At 56.8% G+C, this 24,467-nt stretch overlaps 1 protein-coding gene and 1 long non-coding RNA gene across 2 annotated transcripts; both read right to left on the bottom strand.

Annotated features, from left to right (window-relative positions):
• Window positions 1–92: 92 nt before the first annotated feature.
• POU6F1 (POU class 6 homeobox 1) lies at window positions 93–15,671 on the bottom strand. The gene is given in 12 exon segments (XM_030037050.2): window positions 93–1,225; window positions 1,858–2,032; window positions 2,354–2,492; window positions 3,545–3,595; window positions 3,597–3,764; window positions 3,949–4,077; window positions 4,469–4,704; window positions 5,444–5,669; window positions 6,121–6,242; window positions 8,087–8,285; window positions 9,093–9,189; window positions 11,952–15,671. Coding segments are annotated over 11 exon segments (1,845 nt in total). The 5' UTR covers window positions 9,147–9,189; window positions 11,952–15,671; the 3' UTR covers window positions 93–879.
• Window positions 15,672–20,589: 4,918 nt separating this feature from the next.
• LOC115350935 lies at window positions 20,590–24,255 on the bottom strand. Its single transcript, XR_005934010.1, has 5 exons — window positions 23,763–24,255; window positions 22,982–23,051; window positions 22,546–22,747; window positions 21,871–22,315; window positions 20,590–21,169 (listed from the first exon to the last, which is right to left on the bottom strand). It is a non-coding gene; the product is annotated as an uncharacterized LOC115350935 (long non-coding RNA).
• Window positions 24,256–24,467: the final 212 nt, after the last annotated feature.

Raw genomic sequence — 24,467 nt, 5'->3', positions numbered from 1 at the left:
GGTTTGGGATGGGGGGAGGGTGAGTAGGGACCCCCCCACACACCCCTCTTCCTTGCCCCCCCACTCCGGAAAAAAGGGGAAAGGAAAAGAAAAAAGAAAAATACTGTTTATTTCACACCACTACATCAAGTGCATCAGTCTGCCGCGTCCCTAGCGGGGCGACCCAGCGTCCCCTCCCTGTCCCCCCAAACTCCCCCCCTCCAGCCGTCGCCTCTCCCCATCGCTCCCCGGGCGAGAGGGGTCGAGGGATGGAGCCCCCCAACCTGCCTGGCCCCCAGGCTCGGCGTGGAGGGAGGCAGGGAAGGGGGTGCTGCCTCCGTTATGGGGTTCACCCCCCCAAAACCCTCTTGGGGCGGTGGGAAGCCAGTGAAGTCCCCAACCATCACCCACGGCGATGTCCCCACGGTGGGGGGGTCGCACCGAGAAGTCCCTCGCACTGGTGGGCACGAGGTGGGGGACCGCTGAAATCAAAGGGGGGGTGAAATTAAATTGGGGCTTACCCCTAGCGAGCCGTGACACTACCTCGGAAACACAGGAAAACGGCCAAAAAATGAAAATCACTCCTTTTTTGGGGGGGGACGACGACACTTGGGGGGGGCAGGAGAGGCGGTGCGTGCAGGCAGGGGGTCCGTCACCACGCACATTACAGGCAAGAGGAGGCATGAGGCAGGCATGACACCTGACGCGAACACGCTTAGGTCATGTGTGATGTGGAGGAAAGGGGGACGGACACACGGACACACCTACGGGCACGGTGGGGTGGTGGAGACCCCAGCACCCACCGCGGGGCTGGGGGACAAAGTCGGTGGCAAAAGTGCTGATGGCAGGAGGTCGGGGTGGGCAACGGGGTGGGGGGACGTCCCCGTCCCCGTCCCCTATTTAGGGGATCTGAAAGACGTTGAGTTTACTGGTGTTTTTGAGGGTCTGCCGGCGGTTGCAGAACCAGACGCGGACGACTTCGCGGTCGTAGTTGAGCTCCTTGGCGATCTCGGTGATCTCCTGGCCGGTGGGCAAGGCGTTCTTCTCAAAGTAGGCGTTGAGAGCCTCGATGGCTTGGGGGGTGAAGGAGGTACGGCGCTTCCGTTTTTTGGAGGGTTCCCCCCCGACGAATTCCATCAGGTTTTGTTGCCCCTCTTGGTTACGGAGCTCGGCTTCGCTCAACCACTTCTCCAGCACTGGTTTCAGCTTCTGGGCGCTCTTGGGGGTGATGTCCAGCTTCTCGAACCTGCAGCGGGCACCGAGAAACCCTCAGGGATGTGGCGAGGACAGGGGGGGACACCGGGGGGGACACATCGTGACGGGGTTGGGGGCACTGCTGCCTTCGGCGGGCGAGACCATGGTGGGGAGTGATGCTGCGGCAAGGAGCTTCGTGGGCGGTGACCTCACCCACCCTCCTTTCCTCCCATTTTCCTCTTCTCCAGGTTTCCTCCTTTTCTCTGATTTTCCTCCTTTTCTCCAGTTCTTTCTCCAGATTTCCTCTTTCTCTAATTTTCCTCCCTTTTCCCCATTTGCCTCCCGTTCCCCCATTTTCCTCCCATTCTCCCATTTTCCTCCTTTACTCCATTTTTCCTCCTTTTATCCATTTTTCCTTTCCTCCAACTTTCCTCCCGTTCCCTAATTTTCCTTTTGTCTATTCCTCCTTTTCTCCCATTTTCCTCCTTTGCTCCCATTTTCCTCCCTTTCTGTTTTTCCTTTTCTCCCATTTTCCTCCCTTTCTCCCATTTTCCTTTCTCCAGTTTTCATCCCTTTCCCTAATGTTCCTTTTGTCTAATTTTCCCTCTTTTCTCCGACTTTCCTCCCTTTCTCCAATTCTCCTCCTTTTCCCCCATTTCCCCCCGAGGCTGCAGCCCCTCGTACCTGCAGATGGCCGACTGGCTGTAGGCCGGTCCCTCGGTGGCCGTCAGGGCCTGTCCCACCTGTGTCTGCGTCAGGCCGAGGGACAAACGTCGGATCTTGAAGTTCTTGGCGAATTCCCGGATCTCCTCCAGGTTAATCCCGTCCTCCTCCGCGCTGCTGTTGGGAGCCGGGGGCTCTGCCGGCGGAGGGATGCGGGGGCTGCTGTGAAACGGCCATGGATCCGCCTCCCCCCCCCCCGCCATAACGAGCATCCCCTTCATTAGGCTCCATAACGAAGGCTGGGTGCCAGCGGTCATCCCCAAGGATGCAGGATGCAGGCGTGCAGCATCCTCTCCCCATCCCAGGGGATCCCAGACCTCGGCATCCCCCCAGTATCCCCCCTGCCCAGTATCCCCCGCATCCTCTCCCCATCCCAGGGGATCCCAGACTCCGTTATCCCTCTTCCCAGGGGATCCCAGTCCCCAGCATCCCCCCAGTACCCCCAGTGGTGACTCACTGGAGACCAGCTGGCTGACGGTGGGGGTCTCCGAGCAGGTGATGGGGACGGGCACAGAAGAAGCCTTTGCCGCTGGGGCAGGATTTGCCATCACCACGGCTGGCTGGGAGAGAGCCGGGGCCGGCTGGATGGGCTGGACCTGGGGCAGAGGGGAGGGTCAGCACCCCCAGAGCAGGGGCTCCCCCTCTTCCAGCGCCACGGCCGGGCTGCTGCCTGCCCACCAGCTCCATCCCTGCGGTGGCAGGAGAGCGGCCACCGCATTGCTTTTGCCGATGATGGAGGTAAGACAGGCTGGGATGGAGAGGTGACGCTGGAAACCACCCAGCTCCATGCTCGGAATGGGGCCGTGACAATTCGGTACCGGGTTTGGGGCGTCCTGCCACGTAGGTTTGGGAGCAACCAGCGCCTCTGCTCATGCCAAGGTGAGGTTTGGTCACGTCCCATCCCAGCTGGGAAATTCAGTGGGCACAGAGAGTGGGATGCCCCACGGGGCAGCATGGTGGGGCAGGAGGGGATGCGTCTCAAAGCTGCTCGCGGGCTCCCAAAGCAACGTGGCTGGGTCCCAAAGATGCTCAGGTCCTCCCAAAGCAACGTGGTTGGGTCCCAGAGCAACACAGCTGGGTCCCAGTGATGCTCTCATGCTTCCAGAGCAATGCGGCTGGGTCCCAGAAATGCCCATGTCCCCCCAAAGCAACGTGGCTTGGTCCCAAAGAACACGTCCGGGTCCCAAGGATGCTCACGTGCTCCTGAAGCAACATGGCCAGGTCCCAAAGCAACACAGCCACGTCCCAGAGATGCTCATGTGCTTCCAGAGCAACGTGGCCACATCCCAAAGCAACGTGGTTGGGTCCCAAAGCCACGCGGCCAGGTCCCAAACATGCTCATGTGCTCCCAAAGCAATGTGTCTGGGTCCCAAAGCCATGCGTCTGGGTCCCAAACATGCTGACATGGTCCCAAAGCAACGTGGCTGGGTCCCAAAGCCACACGGCCAGGTCCCAAAGACGCTCACGTGCCCCAAAAGCAATGTGGCTGCATCCCGAAGATGCTCACACACTCCTAAACCAACGCGGCCGGGTCCCAAAGCCATGCGGCCGGGTCCCAAAGATGCTCGTGTGCTCCCAAAGCCACGGTGCCGGGGATGGTGACAGCCCCTTTGGCCACGCAGCCGTCAGCTCCGTGCCCGTCGCTCACCTCGTTCTTGGGGGGGGGGCTCGGGGGTGCCGGTTTTCTTGATGGCGGCCGCCTGGATGGCGCTGCCGGCCAGCGTGGCGATGACCTGGCCCTGGGCATTGAGCAGCAGCTGGGGCGTCACCGTCTGTACCTGCAGGTTCTGGGCCGGCAGAGCGGCCGGGGCTGGGCTGGCTGCCGCCATCCCGGGGGGGTTCACCACCCACGGCAGGGTCCCGATCACCTGGGCGAAGGGAGGAGAGCCAGAGCTGGGGGGGGGGGGGGGGTTGCATCCTGCAAACACCCTTCCCCGAGGTGGTGGGGGACACACCGGCTGCGTCCGTCTCCTCCTTTCCCAGGAGAAACAACCCCTCTGGGGGGGGCAGCGGGTGGTGGGTTTGCAAGGGCAGGTCCCCCCTCAGCGGTACCTGGCCCTGGGCGTTGGTCAGGATCTGGCCCGTGATGCCCTGCACGCTGGAGATGGTGTTTGCGATCACGGGGGCGGCTGCCAAGGAGCCGAGGAGCTGGGTTTGGCCCCCGAGAGAAGCCGCGCTGATCTGCAGAGAACCGAAAGCCGGGGGTCAGAGACGTGGGTCACCCCAGGCCACCGCGTCCCCCCGCGCACAGCCGGCCACCCCCTTCCCCGTGGCAGGGTGACTCCTGCCTCGCCGCCGTGACGGGATGCAGTCCCTTGACGTCCTTAAATCCATCCTTTAGATTTTGCCTAAAGCAAAGCTGCCTGCGCGGTCGCTCGTCGTTCACCAGGGATGGGGAAACTGAGGCTGGGATCTTGCACGATCCCCCGGGAGACGATGGCTGAACCAGAGTGCTTCGTCCTCAGGGAAGCACGACTTCTCGCGGCTCTCCACGGCCACGTAAGGCACCGGATAAAGGGAAGCGGGTGCCGAACTCGCCCGGCTCCACGCTGTGGGCTGCCAGGCTCCTTACTATGCCAGGGTTAAAGGCAAATCCAGCAGGTTGGACGGTGATCTGGGTCTGCGTCTCTAACGGCTTGGCCACGGGCGGCGTGGGTGCTGCAGCGGGCTGTGGCAGGATGGGGGGCTGGCCGGGCGCGGTGGGGAAGACGCCGGGGGTCTGGAGGGGCGGCCGGGGCTGGACCGCAGCCTGCAGCGGCTGGGCAGGCTGCACCGGCGCTTGGATGGCTGTGTTCAGTACGGCAGCGGCTGCGAAGCAAAGAGACGGAGAGAGCGTGAGCCGGCGGGGAGACAGGGACACCGAGGAGACCCTGAGTGTCCCCCTCAACGCTCACTGTCCCTTCCCAAAGGGAACCGAATCACCAGGTGATTCACCTCCGCACGCTCGTGTTATCGCAGAGAAAGGTCCCCCCAGCTCCCGTGTAACAGGCAGAGCCGAGCCCCTCTGCTGCAGCAGGACGCATCCTGCCCGGCTGGGGTGCTGGGTCTAACCCTAACCAGATGCTGCTGCCCGCACAGAGGGTGAGGGGCACCTCGGGGGTCCTGTCATCTCCCCTCTCCGCAAATTGTTCCTGGGACAGACTCCTTCCCTCACGGGAGCTCAAGAGGTGACGATTCCCTCTTACAGGGAACAGCACGAATCCTGCTACGGGCAGCGCCAGAGAGGCACCCATCCTCCTGCTCTCATGCCCGCAGGTCTCCCCCCTTGCAGAACCTCACCCGCTGCAAGGGGGTGCCATACCCAGAGCCCCAAATCTAACCTGGACCTCACATCCCATCCCTGTGCGCTGCCTTCCTCCCTCTCGCTGTCCTCATCCTGCCCTCCCCTTCTCCCACGCTCCTGGCACCTTTTGTACAGGTGGAGCCGCAAACAAGTCCCCAAAATAAAACGCCGTTGCAGACCCCTCCTGGAGAGGACGGCCTGGATTCGGCACAAGCTGGGGGAGGACGAATTAAGGAGGCTGCAAAGCAGGAGAGCACCGGTTACCTTGCAAATTGGCTATAGGCGGTTTGAAAATTCCCCCTGTAGGAGAAGCAGCCGTCAATCCGGGAAGGGCAGCGACCGTTGCTGTAGGAAATGTCCACACAGCCAGCCCCTGCTGACCTGCCACTTGACCTGCAATACTGATGGGGATAAGAAGAGGTTGAGTAACTGTCCCTGCTGGAACCATTACTCCTGTCACAACTGTTGCTAAGTTTTCCTGAGTCAAGACCTGCAAAAGTAAACAAGATTTAAAAAAGAACAAAAATCAACGCCACTGCAGATAGCATCAGCGGAGCATAAGTCTTTGCAAAGGGGCGCGTAGACCCGGCGGCCAGGCGGCCCGGGGTCCCTCCCATCTCAGCAGCTGGGTTCCCAGCTCCGCGGAGTCCCCCTCTCCGTGGGGAGACGCTGGGGGGGATCCCCCCCCCCCCCAAACCACCCGACGCGTCTCTGGCAGCACCTCGGCGGCGCAAGGCCCTTGGCGAGGGCGCCAAGCAGAGGGAAACCGCCTTGGTTCGGGGCGTAGGTCCTACACCCCGCGCCACGAGCGGTCGTCTCTGCCCTCGGGGTTTGCCTACAGCAAGCGGACGCCTCCCCGGGGGTCCCCACCTTGTCCTCCCCCCTCCACCCCAGCCCTCTCCCTCCTCTCCCGCCCCGCTCCGTGGCTGCAGGGTAGTTACCTGCGGGGTCGCTTGCACGGCCAGCGGGGCCAACGTCTGCGGCTGCTGGCTCGTGGCGTGGCTGAAGGTGCCGACGGAGGGGACGGTGCTGGGCGATGCTCCGGCCGCCGTTTTGGCTTTGCCTGCGGAAGGGCAGAGGAGATGGGTTGGAGAGATTCTGCCGGTTGAGCGATAGCAGCTTGTCTGTGCAAAGGATGGGGGTGAGGGTGGGGGGCACCCAAATTACACACACCCAGGGAATGAACACCCTCCCACGGGTGTCCCGGGGGAGCTGCAGCCCCATGGAGCCAGCGTGAAACCCAGCGTGGGGCATCCTCGGGAACAGCGCTCTGGGTCCCCCAAGGTGGGGTTGCTGCCCAGGTTGTGGGATGGAGGGGAAGGGCCTTTGGGGCTTCTTATGGGATGTTTTGGGGAGGAGGCAAAGGAGGGAGAAGGGAGAGGTTTGGGTCATTTCGGGAGGAATGAGTGTGGGGAATAGGGGAGTTAAGGAGATACAAAGGAGCGGTGGCATGTAAGCGGTTTGCTGGGCTGCGTGCGCCTCTCTCGGGCTGTCGGATCCGGCAGGAGATATTTTCCTCCGCCAGCTGCTGGCTCCAAAATTAGCAGCAATTAAAGCGGTGTCAGCCCCCGAACCATTCACCCAGGAAGGGGGAGCTGGAAAGGGAAGGGACCGATATCGCCCAGCCAGCACCCAGCAGAGGGGTGTCCCCCGTGGGCTGAGCTTCGTTGGGTGTCTTTCAACCCTGCACCCAAATTCACAGAATATATAATATTTCATAGTTATTGTGAACATCTGAGTAAGAGGAAACCTTGCTCCTAATCCATATTTATTACTTGCAAAAGAGCTACTTGTTTTTTGAGCAACCTCTTGTATTTATTCTGCTCAACTTCTAATAATGGCAACCCGCGAGTATAAAATCCACTTAATCTTCTATTTTTGTAAAAAGAAAAACACCCTTTTCCTGCCTTTTCCTTTGGCAGAAAAAAAGTTTTACCAAATAAATACTTTTCTCATCTAAGAGCCAGGCATTTCTCGGGTTTGGTTCCTTGCCCAGAAATAACTACAGGTCTGCAAGATTTAAAAAAGCTTTTTTTTTTATTTCCTACCAAAACCAAGCACAGATAACACCCAGCACTTCCCAAATTGCAAAGACTGTGCTACGGGGCAGCAACGCTGCCAGGTCCAATGGGTTTTGTGTAGCCTGCTGTGCTTTTCCTCCCCTCCAGCCTGCGGCAGCAGGACCAGAGCATCCCCCAGTGCGGAGGGACACTTGCCTCTTCCTCTTACCAACTGGCCTTAAACAAGCTACAATCCTGCCCTTTTTTTTTTTTTTTGGCAAAAACACGGGAATCTGGTTGTGCTCTGAATACAGCACAGAGGTGACAACCAGAGAAAAGTCCTATTAATAAATAAAGCAGAAGAGTGGCAGGAAAGGGGATGGGACAGGGGCGCTTGCAGGCAGATTTGGGATGGACCTGCAGGAGAATTGGGGTGCCGGCCAAAAAGCAGCAAGGAATAGAGCAGGATCTCCCCAAAGCCTTATTTCCAGAGCTGCATTCCCGTGCAAGAAGGGACGCACCCGCAGTGAGCTCGGCACCCTGGAACAGCCTGGGGCTGGGGAGAGGAAACCCAAGCCCTTGCTCTATGTGGCTGTGGGAAAACCGAGCTCCCCAGCAAAACATCTCATCGACAAATGTCCTCGCTATTTTAAGCACATGTTTGAGGGCTGTCCTTGATGCAGGATGCTTTTCCCCATCTCCTCCTGGAGGAGGGATTGTTTTTGCTAACTCCTAACCCAGCTTGGCATGGGGATGCTCCAGAGCAGGGTGTGAGTCTGCCTGCGCTGATGGGTGCAGCTCATCCTCCCGGCTCCGACCCAGCGGTCCGGAGCCCAACTTCACTTGCAGGGATGGACAGACCAGGGGCAACGCAGGGAATGAGCCCTGGGGAAGGAAGGTGTCTTACCGGCTGCCTCCCCGCTGCATGAGCTCTGGGTGCTGGGTGGGACCTCCTCTCTGCCTGGGTGGCCGGTCTTTCCCGGGGAGCCCCGTGCTACCTCCCCTGGTGGCATCTCCAAGGTTTTCCGGTCCTCCTCGGCCGGGAGCGGGGTGTCCACGCCGACCTCCAGCACTCGGATGGTTTCATGGCTGGACATGACAATAACCTGCAGATGTGCCCCAAAATATCCATCAGCTCCGGGTGCCCAACCCCACGGCCGTGTCCCCCAGGCCACGCACCCCAGGGCAGAGCAAAGGAGCTCCCCCTGCCCCATGGGAAATGTCTTAGGGTGATCCTTAAAACAGACCAAGCAGAGCCCACCCCGTCCCCTCAAGGAGGGATGGATGGGGGGGATCACAGCCCCCCCCAGCACCTTGCTGCTTTAATTAATCAGCAGCTTCTGGGCTCTGATATACCCCAGCTCCACACGCATCAGCAGGCCTTCAGCAGGTAAAACACGGCTGCCAGCAGCCGCAGCACCCCCGGCAGAGCCGGCACCACCGTACCTGCAGCACTAGTGCGAGCATTGATCTACAGCCCTGGGGGTGTGACCCAGGGTCGGGTGAGCCCTCCAAATCAAGCTACGATTTCTCCCGTATTGAGGAGACATGGAGAGTGACGAGCAGAGATACCTGCTGCTCCTCCAGCTCTCTCGTGGCTGCAGGCAGCCAAACCCTGGAGCAAAGATCTCTTGCAAACAGCAAGGCTGCGGAATGAGGACCGCACGCCTCCTCTTTGTGGTTAAAAAAACCCGAGATGAGGCAACCAAGCTCCAAAAGATGGGGCTGAACATCTCCATGCCCAAGTGTGGGGGCAAACAGGGTGGTCGTGAGCATGGGGTAGGAGTGAGATGGTTTTTCACCCGGTGCCAGGGCACACAGTGGGGCTCCAAACCCCAAATCCCCACCCTGTGGCCCTCTGGGTTGTGGGGTGTGAAGGGGTACAGTGGGGATGGAGCCGGCGATGACCGTACCTGCTCGTTGACCGTTAGCGAAGCCTCCTGGGGCTGCACGGCTTCAGTGTCCATGGTGTCCCGGCGAAGGTGGGAGAGGGCTCAGACCTTCCACATGCTGCAAGTGGGGAACACGGGAGGGTTCGTCATTGACACAGCGAGTGGCTTGGGGGGGTCACACGCTGGGTCAACCCAGGGTGCAGAGCAAACCTGGTCTCTCCCACTGCTTCCCTGCTCCTCTCTGGCTCTACCACCCACCTCTCTCCCACTCTGTACTGGCCCCGGCTGCGATTCAGGGCACCGCAGAGCTTGTTAATGCCTTCCTGCCCTGTGCCGTGGGGATGCCTGCTCCTCCCCAGGGGAGGCTTTGGTGTCTCGGGTACCTCCCACCACCTCCCGTCCTCTTGGCGAAGAGGTCATGGACGTGGGGTAGCGTAATTTATTGGGTGAACATCAAATATACAGGCAGCAGAGCAAGGGAAGGGTTATTGCAAGGGCCAAGCCTTTCCACCTCTTCTCTCCCTTTGGGAGATGAGGATGCAATTCCTATAGCCTCCTTTGAAAACTCTAAAAAACCAGGCACGGACCACATGAAACCACCTGTGCCTCCTATTTGAAGCCCAGAGCAGGTCCCCAAAGTCTCGGCATGACGCTTTGCAGCTCTCCCAAGCCCCTGATGCTGGCTGCAAGAAGTAGGAGAGTCAATTTGCTCTTTCCTGAGGGGACCTAAATTGATGGGGACACTTCATTAAGCTGGTGAAATGAGTCGTTCATGGATGGAAGGGGCTCGGCACACCTGTTGGAAGGCAACTCTTCCTCTTCCAACACCCTTCATTAACTCATTTGGTCACGTATTGTCCCCTCGCTACCTTGCAGAAGCATAATTGCCTTTATAAGAGGCTTATGAATTTTTTATTAGGAACATCTCAGGGATGCATTTAACCAGCCAGCCTGGATGACATTCAAAATTACTCGATGCATGTGCAAAGGTGTCCTTGTTTGTGTAACTGCTTGGGAGCCTGGAGGCACGTTGATGCTGGTAGGTGCAGCCAGACCCCAGCTCTCCCTGTCCCAGCTGTCCCAAAATGCTGGGCAGCGTCTGCTCACCTCCAGTGCTGACCACCTCTGTGCTGGGCCTGATCCTGTCTCTGCCCCACAAGGGATGCTGGCATCGCACAGACCAGCCAGCTCAGCCCTCGGCAAGCTCTGCAAAGCCGAGTGTGTTAAACGGAGGCAGAGCTCGGGCAGAGCCTCCCCAGGCTCACAACTCATCCGTAAGGGAATTTCAGCCCCAAACTTGTGTTAGTGCATTTCACCCCTTGTTTTTCACTTCTGCCAGGGAATCTGGTGCGGCACGGGCATCCCCTGCCGCTCTGCTCCGCTGTGATACATTGGCCCGTCACGTCAGCCCAGGAGACACTTCCAGGATGCAGGAAACATCCCCCGGCACCGTTTTACAAGCCCTTTATCATTTCTCTGTGTCTTAGAAGCCACCAGGCTCCTGCTGAGGCCACCGAGCATATCCTGAGCCAGAGCTGGTGCTTGTATGCAATTAGTAAACATAGTTATTCGGATCCTGTTGATCCAAAGGGGCCTAAATTGAATTAAGAGCCAAATTCTCATTTGAAACTCAACAGGGGCCAAGCATCTAATTCCCTTAGGCTGGCTTTTGTACACACCACTCATTATTTATTATCTGCAGTGAAGTGACGCCTGGGGTCCCAGCAGAGATGGGGCTATTTCCTTCGCCAGCCGCTCACCCCAGCTCTCCTCCTTCCCTAGCCCTGCCAGGCTCAACCCAAAAATTCACACAGGACCCAGAACAGTCCTACTGCCAGATTCAGTGAGGACTTTTAGAGCAGCCAGTGACTGATCTCCAGTAGCCGCTGTGAATTTTTAAACCTGGCCTTAGCTTCAGAGCAGACAAACACCTTGGGATGCTGGTGCACAGTTTAATTAACAATTTATTCTAGTGCAACAGAGAACAGAGCAAGGGACGAGCAAGTAGCTTATGCAGGCAGCTGGCATTATTAAAAGTTAATGAGCTCTCCAGCAGCCAGAGCCCGACAAACGGTGAGGAAGCCGGAGCAAGGGATATTTGTGCTGCCTGCAAGGGGCAGGCAGTGCAGGCAAACCAGCAAAACAAAGGAGCAAAGTGTCCCGCTGCAAGAAGAGCGAGCAAGGGAAGGAAAACTCTCCAGAGGAGCTTTCTGAACTTCTCTGGAGAGTAGCTGGCAATGGGGAGGGTTGCTGGGGGCATGGGAGGTGCTCTGACCCTGAGTCCTGCTGAATTCACCCCACGGGCTGTCATCCACTTGCTCCAGGTAGCTGCTGTCTCTCACTTTATCTTCCCCCTGCACCACCGGACCATGCTGGCCTGGATGGATCCCGGCACAAGCAGAGCAGCCCCTAGGGCTTTGCTAACGAGGAGCAAACCCCAGCGTCTTGTGGCAGCTTTTTCCTACACCTGAGCCTGGAAGAGGTGGGAAAGCTTCCTCCTCTCATCCCAGCACCTCCCTGCCACCGTTGCCGCCCCAGGGATCCCTCCCCAGCTCCCCACTCCGGCTGTCACATAGGGGTCTTCATTTAGAGCGGGTAGTTGAGCCCAAACTGGGATCCCAAACTGGCAGGTGAGGGCACAATGACTGCAGCTGGAAGGGAAGGGGCAGCGGAGGGGCTGCTCGGTCTGTGGGGAGACCCTTCCTGCACAGCTGGGACACATCCAAAACCCAAAACCACCCGCAGAGCCACTGCAGAGCAGGGCCTGGAGCGGTGGGGGGCACCGGGCTGCTGCGTGGGGAATACGGAGCCGAAATCCCGTGGGATTGCTGCGGTGATCTTCAGGGCAGTGTGGGGAGAGGCGGCAGCCCCGGTACTCACTCACTGTTTGCTCTGGGTTGAAAGGACACTCCTGGCAGGAGACGGGGCTGGCTGCTGCGTCCTGCTCCTCGGGGCGGGCTGCTGGGCTGCGGCACTCCGGGTTCAGGCTGTAGGGAGAGAAAAACCAGAGCTGTCTCTGTGCCAAGCTCTGCCTGCTCCCGCGCTCCCCGAAAGCGATGAGGAGCAACAAGATCCCGTGCATCAAGCTCTTGGTGAGAGGGGACAACTCAAAAGCGTCCCATCCTTGCAACTTAATTCTCCCTTATGGCTCCTCATTGCTGCCGAAGGGCAGAGGAGCTTTGGGAACTCAAGCTGAAATGGCGAACTGCCCCTAAAGCCCGTGGTACTGAGAAGTTAATGCACGTGTTGGCTTTTCTCAGAGGCTCAGAGTTTGGTGATGTAAGGAGGACTGAACACCGCTGCAAACACCAGACCTCGCCGTTATCTGTCCCGATCCATCCCAGCCTACGCTAAAGAGCCTCTCTCAGAACCTCAGATTTATTCTAGCACAATCGGAGTGGCGAAAGGCTGCAGAGGGCAATAATATCCCTGCTCTGACCGCTGTATTTATCTCTGTGTGAGCTGCAGATCTGTTCAGGCCTGCCCCGTGGGGGAAGACTCAAATAACGTGGAGAGAAGAGGAGAGAGAGATTTTTTTCTCGGTGCTGTGCAAAGAGACCAATTAGTGTGCTAGACGATTAAACAGACATTTCATAATGTCAGGCTCGATGCAGTTTGGCGGCATGCTTCGGATTTCGGAGTGGGCTGCTTCTCCTGTAGCAGACATTCGGCAGGTCGGCAGTACCATTTCATTTCGTTTCTTCACACTTTTTTTTTTTTTTTTTTTTTTGCAATTAATGGGACAAATAATTTGTCCAGATGGTGGTGTTAAGTGCACACAGCAAGAAGACAGCCATTTCGCAACAGATGGCGGCAAGGAAATGAAATGCACAAAATAATAATAATAATATTTAAAAAAAAAAGAAGGGGGGGAAAAAAAAAGGGAAGGATAATTTAAGATGCTCCGAGTCTCACTGTGAATATAATTGCCGTGTTAATTACAAGTGTTGATGAGTCAGAGATGTAGCCACTTGGATCCCAAGTGGGTGGAAATCTAAGTTTGAACGAACTTGCCACAGGTGAGAAACCCTAAGAGGTTAATTAAACCTGCTTCGCGCAGAAGACATTTTGGACACGACTACCGCTCGCTAATTACTCGCTGTCGTTATCTTGGATTAATTCCTTTGGATGGACACTCGGATCCCAGGCTGAGGAGTCTGAATGCGCCATAAGCAGACACCAGCTTCAGGTAGACAAGCCCCAAAAGCCGGTGCTAAGACACCGGTTCCTGCCCCGAGGTGGGTTTGCATGCTCACACCCCAACGGGGCAAGTGTGCAAATACACGTGGAGGTACAGACACGCCGACACCTCCCAGCAAAGCTGTGTCCGATGCAAAGGGGGACAGGTCTGGGTCGTGGTCCCGCTCCCTGGAAATGAAGCGTTAGGGTAACAACGCAGCCCCAAGCATCCCTTGCTGCGGTCTTGCCAGCTCGCGTGATTTTTTTCACTACGTTCGGAGCAGAAGGATCAGGCTGGAAATGATGTCAACAGAGGGAATTATTTTTCAAAGCATATTTCCAGGTGTCACAGTGGTGGAGACCTGGACCGAAGCGCAGCCGAGCAGTTTGCAAGGTTTTTTTCCCTCCTCACAAATCAGCTTCCCTCTTAAAATGCCTTTTTACCCTTCTAAACTTTATCACTTTTAAGAATTTACTGCATATACTGATGGGGAAACTGAGGCAGGGGACGAGATGCGACGCATTGCCGCCAGACCTCAAAACCATCCATCTCCAACAAGGACACGCGTCCCAGGGCTGCCTGGCAAGCATCCCTGTACCCGAGCTCACCCTCCGCAAGCCAGGAGGAAAAAGAAAACCAGGCATTTTCTTCTGGTGGGAGAGGAGCCAAACTGGCCAGCCCCAACCTCTGAAATAAAACCTTTCCGCTAAGCAGCAAAACGATGTAAATCTAATTTCTACCCCATTTCCACCACCATTCTTCTGGCCCTGCAGCAACCCCGCCGGCGCGGTGCCACAGTAGGGCTTCGGGTCCGGGCACAGGACTGCAGCCAGCCGATGTAGAGCCTTGCTGAGCATGGTTTTACAGCCAGCTGTTAAATTCCTGAAGATCGGGGCTGTAAGGGAAAGCTGGCGGCATCTGTACCGGCAGGACAGTGAAATCTTTTTTGAGAGAGGTTTTTTTCTGCTGGGAGGCTTTTGGAGGAGACATGGCAGCTCCCCAGCGTCCTTCATCCACAGTGTTGAGTCAACTTCACGCCTGGAAAACCCCACAGCCAGGGCTGAGGCCGCTGAATCCCGGGAAAACTCATCTACCGGCCCAACTCACCTTCCAAAGGCGCAGCCGGGGCCGCTCAGGGCTGATCATAAAGTTTATCAACAAACCGAGGGGCTACATTGAGCCTGGACGCATGGCCGTGGCGAGCCTGCTGGGGCAGGAGCTGACTCAGGAATTTGCATTGGTGAAGAAAATGGAGCTGCTGACACGTAGCAGGCACTTCCCAGCCTGGATTATGTCGCTCAAGATATGCAAACGGCACCGGAGCAGGACATAGAGAGGTTGGTTGGCATCGATTTGGCCCCAGCCTGCATAAAGCTGCCAGGGATGAGCCCTCTCACAAGTGCAGCTCGCTCCGGCACCCCGATCCCAAACAGAAACACAGGTGATCCTTTAATCGCTTCATCAGAGCGTCTGCTGCCCGGGCAAGGGAGAGGAAATACCCGGCGGAGGGTCCCAAAACCTGCTTGAAAAAAGGGGGAAAACCCAAAACCAGTTGACCAGGCTTTCTTGCCAGTTTGGCGGTTTAACTCCGTTATTTGCAAAATCCTCTTTGCCCCAGTAAAGAGAAACATTTTTCTCCGGGCCTTGTCGTGTTTTTTCACGAATAGGGAAGATGCACGGGAGACCGGCGCGCTGCATTCCACTCTGCTACCGCTGGGCTGTGCGGCCTTGGTTGAATCTCTTCATCTTTGCTTTGCTTCCCACCTTCACGAGGTTTTGGGGGCAAAAGCCTGATCCCGAATACAACCTCCTGCCTCTGTGGCCATGCTGAGGGTGATGGGGGTCCCCTCTTTGCTGCCTGTTTGCAATGCAAACCCTGGCCGACTCGTCCCGGCATGGGGAGCAGCCGGATCAGCTTACGGTGACTTCCCAGGAATCTGCTCCTTTCTCCGGAGAGACAGGAAAGTATTTTTATTCCGGCTACACATAGACAGAGGACATGATGGGATTAAGTTCACCTCCCAAGGTCATGCCAGAGGAGCGTGGCAAAACCAGGAGCAGATTTCGGATCTCCCAAGCCGGCGCACTCGGATCTCCCATCTGTCTCCCCCAAAATAGTGCCCGGTGCATCAATCGCTCTCTGTCCTGCCAACACCCTGGGACTGGAAGCCACCTCGAGGGTCCAGGACATCTCAGAGGGACATCACGGTCAGTTTGGGGGGCACAGGGTCCCCCCACTGAGCCTACGGTCCCATGAAATGCAATCGGGGGGGGCAGCACTTCAGGGACTTTTAAAGCGGGGTTCATCGCCTGAAGACCAAACCTGACCCTGAGATGGCTGCGGCTGCAGGTGCTGGGGATGGGTCTAAGTGGGGGGGGGCAGCCCTTCTCCTCCCCTCCGTAGGGAAGGAGTGAACACAGCACCCTCCCCCCATTGCATTTCTCCCCCCCTCCCCGGACGGTCAGGACCCACCGTACCCCGTACGGTCCCCCCCCCCCATCCCGCTGCGCTGTCGGTCCTCTGCCAGCCTGGGCTCTGCAGCACCCAGGGAAGGTCCCCCCCACCCTGAAACGCAAACCGAGGGGCTCAGGGTGGCCGTGGGATCTGCCCCCGGGGGAGGGACCCCCCTGCAGGGGTGCACAGCCCCCCCCAAACCCTTGCAGCCCCCCATGCCGTGTCCGACACTGTGCCAGAGCACACCAAAATGCCTTTGTACCCCCCCAGCCCTACCCTCCATCCACCCCGCTCAGTTGCAACAGCCGCCCCCCCCCCGGGCTCTGCTCCCCCCCCCCCCCCCCGAGCGCCTGGGCACCCAAATCCTTGCCTGGCACCTGCACCCCCCCCCGGCACCCGCACCCCAAGGGCAGGGCCACTCCCTTGTCTCCCACCCCGGGGGTCCCTTTGCCCTCCCCTGGCAGGACCCCAACACTTTCCTCCTGTCCTGCCCCCCCCCAGCACTATTCATCCCCAGCCCTGTTTCTCCTCTCCTGCACCCCAAAACCCGTCTCCCACAGCCCCCAAATTCTCTTGCCCCCCCCCCCCAAGGGCAGTCACCCCCTTTCCCTGCCCTGGGGCTCGCCAGCCCCCTCTTTCCCCCTTTCCTGGACGCCCCCAGCTCCGGGGTCCCCCCAGGGACCCCCACCTACCCGTGGTCTCCCCTGGCATCCCCTAATCCTAACACCACCACCCCCCCCCGCCCCCAATTCCGGTGCCCCCCATCTGCATCCCCACTCTTCGTGGCGTGCGTCCGTCCCCAGTTCTCCCCAATTTACCACCCCCCCCAATCCCACTGCCCCCCCCAAATCCCGATCCCCCCCCCCAAACCCCCACCGACCTACCCTTCCCCCCTTAAAAATCCAGCCCCCCCCAAGCGCTGCACCCCTCTCTCCGCCGTTTTCCCCTCCGCGCCGGTTTCCACACACCCCCCCCACCTCCATATCACTCTTTATCATAAATATATAAATTATGCTAATTACGGCATTGCATATTCACCGCGGCGGGGCCCGCCGCCCCCCGCCCGGCCCCGGCCCCGCTCCGGCCCCGCACTCACCGGCTCGAAGGGGAGAAGGGAGGGGGGGGGGCTGGAAGGGGAGGAGGAGGAGGGGGGGGGGAATCCGCACCGCTCCGCGCTTCTCCGCGTTGCTCCGCGCCTTCTCCTCTGCCGGGGAATAATTAAAAATTCATCTCACAGCGGCGGCGGCGGCGGCACAAAGGGGAGGGAGGCGGCGGGGGGGGGGGGGGGGAGGCGGGGAGCGGCCCCGGGACCCCCGTACCCGGGGAGGGAGGGGGGGGAAAGGAGGAGTTGGGTTGGTTTTTTTTTTGGGGGGGGGGGGGAAGGATGGGTTGTGGGTTTTTTTTCTCCGTCGGGTTGAGTGGTTTTGTGTGGGTTTTGGGTTTTGGGTTTTTTTTTTTTTTTTTTTTCCCTCCTCCGGGGGGGTTTTTTAGCTGCTGCGTCATGAACATAATTTATGCGCAGGCCTTTGCCGCATCCGCGGGGCTGCCGCGCTGGCCGCTGCCGCCGGGGGCGCACGGGGCCCCCCCCCCACACCCGGTCCACAGACCCCCCCCGAACCAGAGACATCTCCCCCAGAGCCCCCGGCCCACAGACCCTCGAAACAGGGAGCCCCCAGCCCCCAAAGGTAGAGCCCCCAGCCCCGAGAGCCCCAAACCAGAGCCCCCAGCCCCGAGACCCCTGAACCAGAGACCCCCCCAGACTCCAAAGGCAGAGCATCCAGCCCTGAGAACCCCAAACCAGTGTCCCCTCCAGCCCCATGACCTCCAAATCTGAGCTCCCAAGACCCCCAAACCAGTGCCCCCTCCAGCCCCAAGACCCCCAAACCTAAGCTCCCCAGCCCTGAAACCCCCAAACCAGAGCTCCCTCCAGCCCCAAGACCCCCAAATCTGAGCTCCCCAGCCCCAAGACCCCCAAACTAGACCTCCCTCCAGGCCCCTGCCCTGAGACACCCAAACCAGAGCCCTCCCAGACCTCTGCATCTGAGCTCCCCAACCCCAAAGCCAGAGCTTCCTCCAGCCCCAAGACCCCCAAAGTCAAAGCTCCACAGACCAGAAAACCAGAGCTCCCTCCAGACCCCAAACCCAGAGCCCCTCAGCCCTGAGATCCTGCAACCAGACCTCCCTCCAGCTCCCAGGCCCCAAAACCAGAGCCCCCTGAGACCCCCAAAGTCAGAGCTCCACAGCTTGGGACTCCCCCAAACCAGAAGACCCCCACCTCCAAATCAGAGCCTCCCCAAATCCCAAACTCCCCAAAACAAGAGCCCTCCAAGCCTGGAGATCCCCCAGAGTCACTCCAGCCCAGAGACACCCCCAAACCCAGTCTGGATCCCCCTATAACAGGAGCACCCCCCCAGCCTGGAGACCTCCCAACCCGAGGCATCTTAAATCCAGAGCACCCCCAAATCCAGAGCTCCCCCAAACCTAGAACTTCCCCAAACTCAGAGCCAAAATCCCACAAAATCCCAGACATCCTCAGTCCTGTCCCAAAAGCCCCAAAGCTCCCAAAAGCCAAATACTGGAGCCCAAATCACTGCCCTGCTCTGAAAGCCAGAGCCCCCCAGATCCCAGACCCCCACAAGACTCAGATCCCCCAAAACCCAGCCATGTCCAATTCCAGTCTCCCCTAAAATGCAGACCCTGAAGTGCCAGGACCCCCAAACCCCACAGCCTCCCACCCCCAACTCCCCCAAAGCCCAGACCCCGAAATCCCAGACTCCTCCAAATCCCAGCCTGCTTAAATCCCTGACTCTCCCAAAGCCCCCGACCCCATTCCCAGCAGCAGCCCCCCCAGCTTTGGGGTCACCCTTTGCAAACCCCAAGCAGCCGGGTCCCCAGTTTGCCGGGGTGAGTGCCGGGGGGAGCCCCAGGCTCTGCACCACCCCACAAAATCACGCCTGGAGCAGCCCTCCTGACCTCAGCTCTGAGCCGGCTCATCAAAACCCTAATACAGCATTTCATCATCATAAATTAATACATTAATCATCACATTAACGTGAACCACCCCGGGGTAGCACAAAGGATTCAATTTGTTCGCCTTCACCCCCCCTCTTTATCCGCTTTCCTCCAGGGCCACGGCTTGGGATAGAGCCCCAGTGCTGAACCTGCCGCCTGCCAGGGCTCAGGACTTTTCTTTAAGTAAAGAAACCACCCCAAAAACCTTCCTGAGGCTTGAAAGTGGGAGCTGGAGGCAGGAGCCTGGGCGGGAGCAGCGCTGGCCTTTGCCCAGGGAAACCACAGTAATAATTCAACATGCTCCATCTTCCCGGCATAGCATTAGCTTCAGATCCAGCCTCCCAGCATAATATGCAGGAGGCTGAGCTCCTCTGTGTGCTGGCCAGCCGGCCGGCTTCCCACTCCCCGCGCAGGGCTGCAGAGGGCTTGCTTCCGACCCTCTGGGGCTGCACGTCCCAAGGACGAGTGGAGCCCATGGGATCCTGCCCTCCTTTGGGCTCAAAAGAGTCCGGGGGGCTTCGGACCCCACGCTTGGAGCTGCTCTGAAAATGAGGTTTATTTAAAAGGGGAGCTGACAGCTCCCTAACCGGCACGTACGGGACCTTGGGACACCCAAGGGGTCCCAAAAATGAGGATGCACGTAGCCGCTGGCACCCACCTTGCCTGCAGCAGCGCCTTTCCGCAGGGATAACGGGGATACGCTGCAGGCCGGTAACGGAGATCGCGCTGGCTGCCCTTAATTCGTGCTCGCTCACCGACGGTGCAAAGTTTGAGCGTCAAGCTGGGAGGCTGCAGGGCTGCTCTGGGGGTGAAGCAATAAACAGACAATAATAGTTCACAAGACGAAGACGGGATTTGCTTCTGGGTGCCTCCGAGAGGGAATATGCTACCGGAGGCTCTCCGAATCCTACCGGTCATTTTAATTTCCAGGCGTGATCGTGCAGACTTGTGCGAGGCACGCTGCTTGTGAACGAGTCCTGGGCCCTAGGGCTCGTCTGCCGGCTCGGAGGGGCTTTTTTTTTTTTTTTTGCGGACTGGGTGAAGGAGCTAGGAAATAAGCGTCATAAAGGGAACTCAGGTGCAACTTCAACCTTGTCACTACATAATTGAAAGAAGGAAGAAAACTATTTCTGTAATTGCAAAGCTCATTAGAAGCACAGGTGCAATTCTGTGGCTTTTCAAGCCAACTTATGGACCAATTATAGCTTGTTTGGAATCATTAAAAAGAAAGGAAGCAGAGTACATTATTATCTTGCATTCTGTATCTTTTACAATTTTAAAATTGTAACTTCCTTCTTGTCTCCTGGCAGGAAAAAAGGAGGGAAAAAGGGACAAAAACTCCAACATAACATCTCAATTATTGGCACCTCTTAAAAATGAGCATGGCTTGATAAAGCCGAATTATTTTTACTTCTTTCCCATCCCTATTAGCTGGAAATAATTGTACCATCCGTCTTTCTCTGCAGAAAAAGCTAATGGACTAATTTAAATCCTTGCCTCATAACACACCTTTTTGGCAGTTCATCATAAGATATTCACAACCCGCTCCCACAGCGCTTTTCCCATCATCCGTGAGCAAGTACATACATTAGCACGGACGTAACAGGCATTCCTGTTCAAAAAATGCAAACACCACGTGCAGTTCTTCCAAGGCCAAATCCATCCCACGTCCTCTCCTGCGCACACAGAAAGGCTTCTCTAATTAACGTCACTTAGACTAGCCTAGCCTCTTAGTACCAACTTAATATGATAACATTCAGTGCCGATTAGCACCTACCGCTGCAGCCTGCGCTCAGATTGAGCGGGAATTAAGCGAGCGCTCAACGTCTGGCAGAGGTTAACGCCAAGGCACGAATATTAACAAATACACAGCCAGCGCTGACCACGTTTTCATTAATAATCAAATTAGATACGTTAAAGCATCTTTGCCCCAGTACAGCTGTTACTGGAGACTGCAGTGCAAGTCTGCTGAGAGCCTGGTTTGCATATGCTGTACTGTGATTATGAATATTTAAATACTTCCATCGAGTTGAATTTCAGACTCATTTACATACATTGGCATACTGGTTAATATAATGCATGTGGGGAAAAGGGTGCACAGTGCATTTTTAATTTTTCTTGAAGAGGAATTGATTTCATGAGTGCTGAAAAGCTTTTTTTCTTCAGGAAAATAGCTTGTTTGGAAGGGGAGGGGGGATTTTAATTAACTGTTTGACAGGAATAGCCAGCAAAACTAAAATGCTGACTGCAAGAATGTGTCCTTTGTTCCAGAGCTTGCTCTGTCGGCGAGAACTCTTGGTAGGTGACCAAATTAATATTGCAGGTTTCTTGTCCGTGATTCTTTCGCCGACTTGGCTGCTCTAATCACACGCAGCAACGGGTCAGAGGAGGGTTTGCACCTGATCCTGCGGTTTCTGGCACATCTGATTTGCTACGGAAAGGCTTCCAGTCCTGCAAGGAACATATATGCCACAAACCAGCTTATTCCAGCTGTTCCAAGAACTTACATGGCTGAAAGTGCAGGAAAAAGCGAGCCAGGACTTTAATTTGGCTCCCATGCTGCAAAGCGACTCCAGTTGCTCAGAAACTTCTCTGAACCTGAGCTTAAGCATGCGCTTTTTAAAGACTGCAGGGGGGTTTAACGCAGGTTTGTTGGTGCTACGATAGATCTGGCCCCTGCTTTGCTTTTCCCCTTAAAGCTGGAAACAGGCTCTAAAATTTCCATGGGATTTTTCAGGCCACTCGGTAGTGTTGGGTGAAATCCGGTCCTGGCAAAGTCAAGGACAGAAACCCCTCGATTTCAGAGGTGGGAGAAGGAAGGAGAGCATTTTCCCTAGGTGGAAGATATCATCCAGTAATTAACAACTGCTTATTCATTATTTTTATGTAATTAATTATAGCCCTACACCCATAGGGTGCTCACTGCCTCGAACTACCTCTCGATTCTGATTACTCACATGAGTAAAGTTTCACAAACACGTATCTGCTCATAAGGCCACCGGTATCAGCTGAATTTTTCCTGCTACTTCATTTTTGCTACTTTTAAGTAGCAAAAAACGGGTGTTATCCCAGCCAGCTCTGCTTCTAATCAGGGTTAAGTAACCCTGTGTTGTGTATTACACAAGGACTTTCAGCGTGGGCCCTTTGCTCACCCAAAAATGCAGACTCGGCCATTTACGCTTTTATCTGTTTTGCGTGTTATCGGTGCAGCGCCGATGGCGCGCCAGGCTCTTTGCAGACCATCCCCTTTGCCTTTCAGAAGCGCCCAGCGTGGGAAGCAAAGTCTGCTGGCACACAGCCAGGCATCCAGAAACCGCCTCGACTTTTCCAGGTTTCCATTTCGGGGCCGCACGGCGCAAGACGACTCATGAACCGATTGTTCAGAGCTTTTGAGGTTTACTGGAGTTTTTTTTCCTCTTGGAGTCCCAAGAGGCCTTTAAAGGAGGTAATCAGTGATAAAAACACAAATAAAAACAATCACCAGGGATTTGAAGGCAGGTGCCTTCTGAAGACCCCGGCTCCACCGAATGGAAACGCTCTCTCCTTGCCTTTCCCACCTCGCAGAGCATTTCCACTCTTTCTTTGCAAGGAAGTTTTCTGTGTACTGGTAACAGGAGAGTGGAAAAAGGCACGTTTGTTAGAATAAATTAGGGTCTGAGGCCAGGAGCTGCTGAACAGGCTTAACCCTGAGCAGTTCCAGCGAGCTCTGGGGTTTTGCAGGGTTGGGTTTGTGAAGATATCTGGGCTCAGTCCCTCAGAAACCACCTTCTCCTTCCTGGAGGTGCTCTCCCCTTCACTTACTTTCACCACACTTAAGTACAACACACCTCACTCCACGTTTCCGTGGGCAGATTTCAAGCCATCTTCTCTCCCACTTTAAAGGGTAAATATTTTTTTTTTTTACGGTTCCTGTACAGTTGCAAGGTGAAGAACATTTTCTGGGCATGAATTATTGATGAAGCCCTCCCAGGCACACCAGCCAACGTGCATATTCATCAGGCAGCCAGTACATTATTCATGAGAAGTTCACTTAAATAGGGAAGAGAACAATGATATTGTTGATTGCAGTGCCTGAAAATGAGCTTGAAAGAGCGAGCTGTGCCCTCAAACTCTGGCAAAATGCAGCCAGAAAGTTTATCAAAATCACAAAAAAAAGGTGGAATTTTACACTTGAAGGGGGTATCATGGTCCTTTCATTGCCATCCATATAAGTTGTTTTTTTAAACAAGACTTTACTCATATAACTACTAGATTGCATCATACCTTCTCTATGCACAGCTCCAGACCTCCGACTGCACCTTCTGCTGGTGGATCCATCTTCAGCAGGCAACACCTTCAACAGATTTTTTGTAACGGTATTTAGCCCCCATAACTCATCCCAAATTCACTAAAGATTATCATGAGAAACCTCACTCTCCTCCTTTAACCCCACAACGTTTTTAAGTGAGGTAGATGCCAGAGCTTTGTTGAACAGGGCTGGTGTTAAGAGGGGGGACTGCCCACTCTTGCAAATGCAGCCCTAAATACAAGGCAAAAGAGTGCGTGAATCGAAGAGGTATTTTGCTTCCATGGATCTACTGAGGTCTCCTCTGTGCTGTTGCTGGATGAAGGGGAACAGCGGGGCAGAACAAGCCTGAGAAATGCACACGCCTCACTGCATCTTCACCTTCTCGGCAGTGTTTTGGCTATACTTAGGGCAAGAAGGGGAGACCACAGTCACTTCGGAAAGGAACCCGTTCTTCACATGCCCCATACGTGTTCGGGGAGAACACGCTAAAGCCAATGGGTCCCGTGGCAGGATGTTGCCCCCCGAAAGGAGGGTCTCGAGGGGCTCCCTGCCGCAGGGAGGCAGAAAATAGGGTCCTGTGGAGGGCCCCGGGAAGCACTCGGGGCTTGTAACAACAACCACGAGGACACGGTTTAGAAGAACCAACATAACCAGGAGCTCAGGCTGCAGTCACTGTGCTAACGAGCAGCTCTGCCTGCTGATGCTTCACGGTCCTTAAGGCTTAATTAAGCTTAACAATATTTGGAGGTTACCAACCATTTCCATTGATCTTTTATGCATGAACTCAGAGGCGGCTTCTTTCGCTGGGTGCAATTCAGGAGGAAGCAGGGAGAGAGCTGGGGGCTCCCTCGCCCACCAGTTCCCCCAGTGCTGCCCCAGGCTCTGGGAAGGCTCTTGCCTGACAAGACAGCCAGCTGGGCTGGGTCCTGCTGGGGCTGGGGGCACCCCGCGTTGCCCCTGGGCCATGCTGCCGGACCCCCACCTCACCTATGGGCCTGGCAGGGCAACCCCCCCCCGGACCCTGCTTATGGTCCCCCCCCTCAATGCTGGGACCTGCGTGGGGACATCCCCCCCTTGTCCCCAAGGCCCTGCCCAGGACCCCCTCTCAGGTCTAGCCACTACTCTAGGCCCCACCTGGGACCCCCATTCCCCTCCCCAGCCCTACTTAGAGGCCCCCTCACCCCTGGGGCCTACCTGGGGACCCCACCACTATATTAGGCCCTACCCGAGGACCCCCCCGAGACCCTGCCTAAGCCCCCCCCTCACCCCTTAGGCCTACCTGGGCCCTCCCCACCGCTCCAGGCCCCGTCTAGCCCCCCCCGGCCCTGCTTAGGGACCCCCTTCACCCCTGGGGCCTACCTAGAGCTCCCACCCAGGCCTTGCTTAAGCGCCGCCCCCCCCCCAACCCTAGGGGCCTACCTGCCCCCCCACCCCGCCTCGGGCCCTGGGGACCGACCTCTC

This window comes from Aquila chrysaetos, chromosome 15 (assembly GCF_900496995.4).
Source record: "Aquila chrysaetos chrysaetos chromosome 15, bAquChr1.4, whole genome shotgun sequence".
In the NCBI taxonomy this organism is placed as follows: Eukaryota; Metazoa; Chordata; class Aves; order Accipitriformes; family Accipitridae; genus Aquila; species Aquila chrysaetos.
The sequence above is the reverse complement of the archived record's forward strand: the minus strand, read 5'-3'. Positions and strand labels throughout refer to the sequence as shown.